Below are 9,600 nucleotides of genomic sequence, written 5' to 3'. Positions count from 1 at the left end.
TACATCCACCAGTACATCTCCCTTTTATTTTGCCTGAACCAGTTTGGGTTGTGTTTTCTCTTGCTTGTCGCTGGTAAGGAGGATCACCCGGGAGGGGTTCCTTCTTTCTGATCCCTCAGAGAAAGCTGATTTGGGAGGTGCCAGCATGTGGCCATGTGAAGTGAAGGAGATGAGGGAGACCAGGGACGGAGTGGTGCATGGGGTAAGAGAAGACACACCCAGGGCTCCACAGAGCACACTCATTTCAGGGGCAAGGAGAGCAGTAGGAGACCCTGAAAGGAGGAGGGAACAAACAGGATGAGAGAGGCAGGAGAGTTGCACAAAGAAGCAAGAGTTTCATGGAGGTTCCTCACTGGCTTGGCTGCTTCCTTCTCGCCCCCTCTGTATGCTCATAACTCAACAAGCAGCCAAACCGGTAGTGAGAGAATAAATCAGGTCACAACTCTCCCCTGTTTAAAACTTTGTATTTCCCCACTGCCTTGAGAATAAATTCCAATCTCCTTACTCTCCACAGCCAAGAGAGTCCCATGAGATCTCACTGTTTCCCACCTTTTTCTTATCGGGTACATCTTCCATCCCTATCTGCACCCATCGTGTGTCCTGGGCCTAGAACCATGCTTAACAATTATGCATATACTGGAACAATTTGTAGAATAAGGAAATAAATCAGTGATAGAAAGGAGAACTGAAAATTTTCCGGTGGATTCATCATCAAGGAATTGTTGCTCAATTGGATCAAAAATCTCCAATGGAAAGGGGAAGGGGAAATCTGGATCAGAAAGATTTCTGGGATGAGTTTCTACGGAGAAAAACAGATATGAAATGGATTTTTCTTCCTGGAATTTTATGATCTTGGGGAAAAGAAGACCTTCACTATTTTGACAACAGAAACAGAATAGGAAAAAAAATTGAGTATATAAAGGTACCATCTTCTGTAATTAAAAAGCCACCATATCATAGATTCTCAAACCTACACATGTGATAAAACTGCATAGAACTAAGTGCACGCACACACACACACACACACACACACACACACAAAATTGCCAACAAGTAAAACCAGGAAATCTGAATAAGATCAGTGGCTTGTATCAGAGTCAATATCCTGTTTGTGATCTTGCATTATAGTTTACAACATGTAACCATGAAGAGAAGCTGGGTCAAGGGTACCCACAACGTCTTTGTGTTATTTCTTAGAACCACATATGAATCTATAATTACCTGGATATAAAGAGTTTAATTTTAAAAACCACCGTGAAAAAAATTAAAATATAATTTCAGTGGGACTACCTTGGGCCCTTCTGCAGCTCAGGGTTGAAAAAGACCCTAAAATATCCTGGAGACATCTCTGAACAGAGAGCAGCGAGACTTTGAGAGAGAAGACAGGGGAATTCAGGGAAGGCAGAGTATTTTATTAGAATTAGAATTAGAATCCACACTGAGACTTCCTGCAGGAAGGGGTGTGTATGTGTGTGTGTGTGTGTGTGTGTGTGTGTGTCTTGGGGTGGGGACGGCAGACAGGCATCGGGAGTTACAAATTAGTGTACAAACTCGCCGTTAAATTATCCCATTATTCATTTTCAAAAGCATAGCTATATTAATCTGATATGCAAATACAGTCTTGAGAATGAAGCACATTTGTATTATCAGAGGAAAATATATGCGACACAAAGACTTAGCTCCGTGAGAGACCAGAGCAGGATCCTGCCTTATTCTGCTTGGATCCCTGTATTAAAATGTAGGTTTTATTATTATTCAGGTATGGTGAGACCCGTAGATTAGGATACTGCTGGCATTGAAGAGTTAGCTATTACTTACAGTTCCTAAAAGGAAGGGCAAACCACCCCAGACAAAGATGCACAGAGAAGCACCAGGATTCACTAGGAGGCAGAAGAAGCAGGGAGTGGGGGGCTGGGGAGACTAGGCAAGTGCCTTTATTGTGGTTTCTGCCTGAAGGAAGAGGAACAGTGGAATGGGGAGGCAGGGTAAGCAGGTTTAGGATTGGCGGATTTGAATAATTTCCGTGGCTCTGGGGCTTAGGGACTGTCCCTAGCAGTGTGTACCTGGCTTTGGGTGATAAGAGCAAGGGGACAGTAGCCCAGAGTGTTGTGGGGAAGTGGGCTCTGGACTGGTTAGTTTGCATATGAAAAGTGAGTCCTTTATGAGCTCTAAGAATTGGCTAACCCTGGGAGAGGCAGCCTCTCCAGAGTCAGCCAGACCCCCTCCGCCCCCGCCCCTCCACCCTGGGTCAAAGCATTAGAAACACAGGGCAATACAGTGCCCAAGGTCTAGAACAGGTCCTGGTACTTTCCAGGGGCTCAGTGAATATTTGCCGAGGGAAGGAAGGTAGAGAGGGAAGGTGGGAGAGAGAGAGAGCCTTACATGCCTGTACCATCCTCACTGGTCCCTTGGGCAATGTGAGAACTCTCCTCTCCCCTCCCTAGCCCTCCAGGCACTGTCCTCCAGAACAGGCAACTCAAATCCCTGATTACAGAAATGCATCCAATGGGCTCACCGGGGGGCGATGTTCCAGCCATCTCACCCCACCAGGCAGCTTTTCTTTTCTTTCTTTCGTTTTCTTTTTTTAAGATGTTATTTGACCGAGAGGAGTGCATAAGCAGGGCGAAAGGGAGTAGCAGACACCCTGCTGAGCAGGGAGCCCGTTGTGGGGCTCTATTCCAGGACCCCACGATCATGACCTGAGCGGGAGGCAGACTTAACCAACTGAGCGCCCCCCGGCCCCCATAGCTTTTCTATCCTTCCACCCTCATCACTCCTTTCCGCCCCACACTCAGAGGAGATTTCATTGTTACTTCGTTGGTGCTGTTTGTTGGTTTGTAGATGGGTAATGCTGCAAAGCGAGAACATTCAAACGGCACTAAGGGCTGAGAATGAACAGCAAGCTCCCCCCACTCCCCACTGGCCTCCCCTTCCTGAGCTCCCCAGTTCCCTGCCTTCACTGTCCTCCCGCATCCCTTTGGAGAGGTCTCTGCTGAAGACTATAACCATCCATCCCTCCTGCGTGTACATGATACACACATCATTCTCTGCTCGGCTCCTTTCACCTAACAGTGTATCTTGGAACTTACTCCACATCCATACATAGGGAATCGCCTGGTGTTCAAAGTCAGAACAGTACCCATAGTTTTGGGTGGGCCTTAATTGATTTAAGAAGACCCCTCATGACAGACAGACAGACAGACATCCAGGCTGTTTCTAATTCTGGCTTCTACAAACCCTGCAGCACTAGATACCCCGTGTGTACATGTCTGCAGGATGTCTTGCAGAAGTTATGCATGTGTTAAATTTTTAGGTTGCCCTCCCCAGAGAGTCTATCAATTTACACCTTCTCTTTATATAGGAAAGAAAACAGGTCTGACTGTCTGTCTGATTCAATGCCTAGTTAGGACAGCAATTCTTCAAATCCTGGAGTCTAGCTGGGAGATCAAGCCTGGGGTTTCAGGTCTGCAATCTACCCAGCCAACTTTCTGCCCTCCTCCCTGCCACCTGGGGTAGGGCGGGGGGGGGGGGGGGGGGGGGCGGTTGGAAGTCAGGAAGCAGATCAGGTCAACTCTATCAGGTCATTATCTATCTCTATTAGCTTCCTCATCTAAGAGTGGGGAGAGGGCTCTAGTTGGTGATCTGAACGTTCCCTTCTACTTCTAACTTTCAAAGCCTTTCTGCCTCCCCAAGCCATTATGGAGTGGGACTGATAGTCTCTACCTTGTTTATCTTGCCAGGTGATGTGAAGACCCAGTGATATGGTAGAAAAGAGTGATAATTAAACAATTTTGGCGTCCCTTGCTAGAACAAGGCCTGGGGCATTCAGCAGGTGCTCAGCTAAAATGAGAGGTTGAAGAAATACTGCATGGGGAAGCCAGCTAATGTTGAGATCATCCAGAGGTAGGAGATGACTTCACTGATGTTGTTCCCTCTGCCTAAAATGAGGCTCCCTCGAAGTGGGCCTGGCTAACTTCTGTGTCTCCAGGACTGACCAAGGAGCCTGGCACACCATGGGTGCCCCTTAAATGTTTCAGGGTGGAGGCTGTGCTCAGGACTAGATGTGGCTGTGTTCTCTTCCAGTGTGATCCTGGAGAGTGATAATCGGGACAAGCCCTTTGTCACCTACTTTTCTCCTCCCTGCATCTCCTCTCCTCTGCCTGGATGGGGTGTGCCCCAATAGACTTCTGGTCCAAAGGCCACAAAATCCAATGTTCCACCTTGGCGAATGGGGTAAGCACGCTCAGCTCCAGCTGACTGTTGTCAGGAGAAAATGCAGATCCACTTTTTTTTTCGAGAGATTTTCAAGAGAAGCCATACAACCAAATTTTTCTTGAGTTTCCTTGGCTTTTAAGTGTTAAGTTATTCCGGTTTTTTTGTTTTTTGTTTTCCAAATCCCTGTGGGAGTCAAACCGTCTTTGACTTAGTGGTGACCCCAGGCTACCAGTTTGGGAATTCTGAAAACTGTCCCTCCCTCCCACTGTACAGATGAGAAAATTGAGGTCCAGGGAGCAGAAAGCATTTGCTGGAGGTGACATGGTCAGGATGAGAACCCAGGTCCCATTTGTCTCCTATTTTTTCCCTCTGTCCTCTCCTCCTTCTCTTTCTCCTTCTCTCTCTCTTTCTCTGCTCTGTTTCTGCGTACCTCTTTCAGTCTTTGTCTCTATCTCCTATTCTCTCCTGTGTGTCTCCTGTGTGTTCTCTCAGTATCTCTGCGCCTCTCTCTGTCCCCTCCAGGACTGTTCTCCTCGACAACAAACCTTCGGAACTGGGTGCAGAGGTGATCCGGCATCATCACTGCCCCCCACTCCCCAGCCCCCAGCCTCGGGCAAGCGCCTCGCAGCTCCCGCAGCTCTCGCCGCCCCCGCCCCAGATTTCCGGTGGAGCTGGCAGGCGGCGGGCGGGGTACCCACGGGGCCCGCTGCCGTCAGCGCCCCTTCCCGCCGTCGCGACCCCTCCCCGCTGACCTCACCGACGCCGCCACCCCGCGCGGATATAAGCAGCGGCCCCGCGGAGAAGCGGGCAGCCGACGCCCGGGTCCTGCGAGCGCTCGCGGCCTCCTACCCCGCGGACTTTGGACTCCGAAACTCCGAACTCGGAACCCCAGCATCCCGGACCCGTCCCGCGGAGCTGTCGCCCGGCAGGTAACCACCTCCGTCCCCTCTCCCCACGCAGGGGGCGTCCGGGAGCACTGGGAGGGGGCCCTCTCTGCCCGCTGCCGGGGGAGCCCCCGGGAGAAGCCACGGCTTCTGTCCCCCGAGCGCCTCCCGGAGCGTGGCGTCCGCACCCCCGCTGCTTCCACGGCGCGGGCCGGGGAATTGACGGGGCACACTGGTGGCGTTCGCTCCTGCTCACCCCCGTCCCGGCGGCTGGAGCTGCTCGGCGCCTGGCGTCAGTAGGATGGAAAGTTCTCCATCCCACCCCAGCCTGGATGGCCGCTGTAGGTCCGCGCCGGGACGTAGGGGTAGAACTGGGCAGTCAGGGCGTCCGGCATCAGAGCCTGAGAGTTAAAATCCAAATCCAAATCCAGGTGTTAGAAGCAGATTTTTCGCGTTGGACTCGAATCTTAGCCTTCGAGTTTCAGTCTCACCTTAGAAACATTTTTATCGTTGAAACTGGGGATTTTAGAGTTAGAACTGGTGTCCTAGCGTGGCCATAGAATCTGACATTAGAAATGGAATTTGGAATCGGAACGTTGACACTGGAATCAGAACGTTGGAAAGGAGCTCTGGACCAAGAATGTGGCGCGGGGAAGGGTCTTAAGCCTGCGACGCGGCATTGTGGCCGTCGGGCGGGTCTCTCTAGGTGGTTACACGCCTGGCAAGCCAGCCCTGCGCTCAGTGGCACTGAGGAGTGGCGGTGACGATGGGGTTCCCACGGCTTCCAGGCTCGCGCAGCAGAACTGGGCGCGCGACCAGTCACTCCAAGCATCTCCATGGGTGAGGACACCCAAAGCCCGAGGCTGCAGGGCCACCTGCCACCCTAAAGTGGCAGGTGGCCTTGCCCGCGGGAGGATGTATGAATGGTTTGTGACCCAGGTTGGGGACCCGCTGGGACAGGAAAGGTGGGAAGATGGTGCGGACTGGGAGAGGGGTGCGGCGAGCTTATGCTTTCTCTCTGTCCTCCCAATTCCAGACTCCGCGATGCCCGGCGCTTGGTTGCTGCTCGCCATGGCGCTGACCCTGACCGTGGCTGGTTTTCCGGGAGGTCGGGCACAGCCGGAGGTGGCCCAGCAGGAGGCAGCGATGGCCGCCGAGCATGCGGGTCTGGACGACCTCCTGCACCAAGCAGAGCGCCTCTTACTCCTCCGCGAAGACGTCCAGCGGCTGCGAGGAAACCAGGGCGATCCCGAATCTGGTGAGGACCGGGCGTGTGTCCCTCGGATCAGAGACCCTGAAGAGGGCTGGAGGAAACCACGACGCAGAGATGGGGAGGGACTTGGTCATCCAAACTCTTGCCTTTCTCAGCTTAGAAACTGTTGACCATAACCTTAGCAGGATCATGAGTTGACCCTTTCCTGAGATCAGATTTCTCTTCCGTGTGGGTCCTGGAATATTTCACAGAGAGCCAACTTTCAGTGGGGAAGATTCTGTGCAGGGGAGAGAGAAAAAGTCTCTGTATGTGACAGTTTTAATTACTGCTTACTAGGTGCATATATGCCAGGCACTGATCTCAGGTGTTCAAACACCATATCACACTATTTGATCTTCCTAGCAAGCTCTTAGATCCATATTGTTATTACCCCTCATTTTGCACAGAAGAAAACTGAGGTTCCGAGAAGTTAAGTGAGTTGCTTATGGTCACACAGCCAGGGAGTGGCAGAGCTTGGACCGGAGCCAGAGGTCGTGCCTTTGACCATCTCTGCATGTGCGTGTGTGTGTGTGTGTGTGTGTGTGTGTGTGTGTGAGAGAGAGAGAGAGAGAGAGAGAGAGAGAGAGAGAGATATTTCTGAGGGGCTGTACAAGGCCTTGACTCTGGATGAGTGCTGCAGGGAATCTGCCTTAACTAGGAGAGAGACTGGAGGGGGGCTGCTTAGGGGCAGAGGGTCCCTCACTGGTCTCTTTCCTTCCCCAGAGTCTCAGATCATTCAACCCGACTGGCTCTCCAAGCGTCAGCATCCAGGCAAAAGGGAGGGGGAGGCAGAAGAGGGGGTTGAAGAGGAGGAGGAAGAAGGTGGGGCTGTGGGCCCCCACAAACGGCAGCACCCTGGCAGGCGGGAGGATGTGGCTGCCTGGTCCGATGTCACCCAGCAAAAGTGGCAGCATCCTGGCCGGCGCCCCTCCTGGCTGGGTTACACTTTCACCAAGAGGCAGCACCCAGGCAGACGGCTGGTGGATTCCAAGGCCCAGAGGAGCTGGGAGGCAGAGGAGGAGGAAGAGGAGGAGGAAGAGGGCGAGCCCATCCCTGAGAAACGCCAGCATCCCGGCAAGAGGGCTCTGGGGGGCCCTTGTGGGCCTGGGGAAGCCTGTGGTCAAGCCAGCCTCCTGCTGGGACTCCTAGATGACCTGAGCAGGGGTCAGGGGGCAGAGGAGAAGCGGCAGCATCCTGGGCGGCGGGCAGCCTGGGCCAGGGGGCCACTGGAGGAGTGAACCCAGTTTCCTATAAAGTTTAGAGTCTGAGAATGTCTTAAGCCCTTGTGGCCCTATCCCTTTGTGACCCCCTCTTTCCCTCCCCACCTTAGATCCCTGACCATACACCTGGGCCTCCCCCCACCCCATATACAACACCCAACTCCCTGGCCTTGTCCTCCCGCCCCCTTCAGGGACATGAGAAAGAAAGCCTCTGAGTTTAAACTCCATATTACCCCAACTTTCCACTGTTGGCTAGGGGTCAAATCCCAGAATCCCTCTCCTCGAACTCCCTCTGGCTGCTCCCCTTCCTTAACTCTGGCTAAAATGATCCTTTTGTGTCCTCCAAGGGACCCCCAGAGAGAACCAGGGTGACTCTGGATCTAGCAGACATTGAGGTCAGGGTGGGATTGAAGATGTGATGTCCAAATCCAGTTCTTATCCTCACCTTCTCGGGCATCCTTTTGTGGGTGGGCAGAGCCCTGCCCCAGGGCTGTGCTCTGCTTGGGCGAAGCACTGCGGGGAGGGGCATCCTGTGCGGTACTCTGTGGAGGGTGTGAAAATAAATCTGTGCAGGCATATGGAAACCACCCCGAAAGCTGACTTGTATATAACCCTCTAGCGTCTTCCCCTGTCCATGATAATCATCTGAATGATAATAAACCATGCATCTATATAATCTTGGAACTCTGTGGTTGCAGTTTTGTCTCAGCTGGTGTGGGTTTCTCTCTCTTTTTTAAAAAAGCTTTTATTTATTTATTTGACACAGAGAGAGAACAAGTAGGCAGAGCGGCAGGCAGAGGAAGAGGGAGAAGCAAGGTCCCTGCTGAACAGAGAGCCCAATGCGGGCCTCGATCGCGGGACACTGGGATCATGACCTGAGCCAAAGGCAACTGCTTAACTGACTGAGCCGCCCAGGTGTCCCTAGGGTTTCTCTCTCTTTTTTTTTTTAAGATTTTATTTATTCACTTGACAGAGATCATAAGCAGGCAGAGAGAGGCAGGCAGAGAGAGAGAAGGGGAAGAAGGCTCCCTTCTAAGCAGAGAGCCCGATTCGGGGCTCGGTCTCAGGACCCTGAGATCAGGACCTGAGCTGAAGGCAGAGGCTTAACTCACTGAGCCACCCAGGAGTCCCTGAGGTTTCTCTTTTTAACACTGAATGGGATGGGATTAGAACTCCCAAATTCTATTGAGAAAGGGCATCAGGGACTCTGGATTACAATTGTAATCTTCGTGGTTCAATGGCAGGAATCAACAACCTGTGTCATCCAGCAGCCACAATGAGAACAAAGGACCAGGCTGTAGTTGGGGACTCAAACCAGGGGCCTTCTGGGCCTGGGGAGGGAGGGAAGACAGGTGTAGGACAAGAGGGAGTGGTGGGGACTGAGGCAAATGAAGAATCCAGCTAAGTGAAACACCTAAATCCAAAAACTTCACCATTGTGTGAATCAAATAATATTAACAACAATGCATACACAACACTTACTCTGTATCAGGCACTGTCCTGAGCACTTTACATATAACCTTTTTATTATTTTTTTAAGATGTTATTTTTTTAAGTAATCTCTACACCCAACATGGGGTTCAAACTAACAATTCCAAGACCAAGAGTCACAAGCTCCACCAACCCTATATTTATTCTTTTAATCCTCACAACAGTCCGTCTATGTATTACTATTATTATGCCCATTTTCCTAATAAGGAAACCAAGGTACAGAAAGGTTAAGTAACTTGTCTGTGGCTGAATTTGGCCCAGTCACTGCCAGTTTGCAATCTCTGATTTAGACTGAACTTCCAAATTTCCTCAGACTCTGAATTAAGCCACCATTTGTTTGGTGGATGATGAGCTATTTGGGTTTTCTGCAGACTGCTCCTGTCCACCTTCTTGGGCAGTGGAAGGAGGGAACTCTAAGGGTGTCTGAGCCCCAGCTCCTCTCCTTGGGGTGCTTGTGGTTCAGGTGTGGTCAGGACAGAGGAAGACTTGGGCTTTGTAAGATGCATTTACACCCATATTTTCATATTACTCCCCCAAG

At 51.5% G+C, this 9,600-nt stretch overlaps 1 protein-coding gene and 1 long non-coding RNA gene across 4 annotated transcripts; one reads left to right on the top strand and one right to left on the bottom strand.

Moving 5' to 3' along the window:
- Positions 1 to 2,623: 2,623 nt before the first annotated feature.
- On the bottom strand, positions 2,624 to 5,647 carry LOC125087732 (uncharacterized). Its single transcript, XR_007123507.1, has 4 exons — positions 5,591 to 5,647; positions 5,356 to 5,500; positions 3,724 to 3,840; positions 2,624 to 2,851 (listed from the first exon to the last, which is right to left on the bottom strand). It is a non-coding gene; the product is annotated as an uncharacterized LOC125087732 (long non-coding RNA).
- TRH (thyrotropin releasing hormone) lies at positions 4,973 to 8,229 on the top strand. 3 transcript variants are annotated; one of them, XM_047708277.1, is made up of 3 exons: positions 4,973 to 5,144; positions 6,136 to 6,357; positions 7,075 to 8,229. In XM_047708277.1, the coding sequence occupies exons 2-3, from the start codon at positions 6,144 to 6,146 to the stop codon at positions 7,587 to 7,589; spliced, it is 729 nt and encodes a 242-aa protein (XP_047564233.1). In that variant the 5' UTR covers positions 4,973 to 5,144; positions 6,136 to 6,143; the 3' UTR covers positions 7,590 to 8,229. The 3 variants fall into 3 exon arrangements, with proteins under 3 accessions (XP_047564233.1, XP_047564149.1, XP_047564068.1); XM_047708193.1 differs by lacking the exon at positions 4,973 to 5,144 and adding an exon at positions 5,738 to 5,939; XM_047708112.1 differs by lacking the exon at positions 4,973 to 5,144 and adding an exon at positions 5,988 to 6,038.
- Positions 8,230 to 9,600: the final 1,371 nt, after the last annotated feature.

This window comes from Lutra lutra, chromosome 1 (genome assembly GCF_902655055.1).
Source record: "Lutra lutra chromosome 1, mLutLut1.2, whole genome shotgun sequence".
NCBI lineage: Eukaryota > Metazoa > Chordata > Mammalia > Carnivora > Mustelidae > Lutra > Lutra lutra.
Note: the sequence above shows the minus strand (reverse complement) of the source record. Positions and strands in the feature narration are given on the sequence as shown.

Excerpts from the sequence above, each read along its gene's own strand:
- TRH (XM_047708112.1), top strand. Across the intron at positions 6,358-7,074 it reads CCAGGGCGATCCCGAATCTG|AGTCTCAGATCATTCAACCC; the intron begins GTGAGGACCGGG and ends TTCCTTCCCCAG.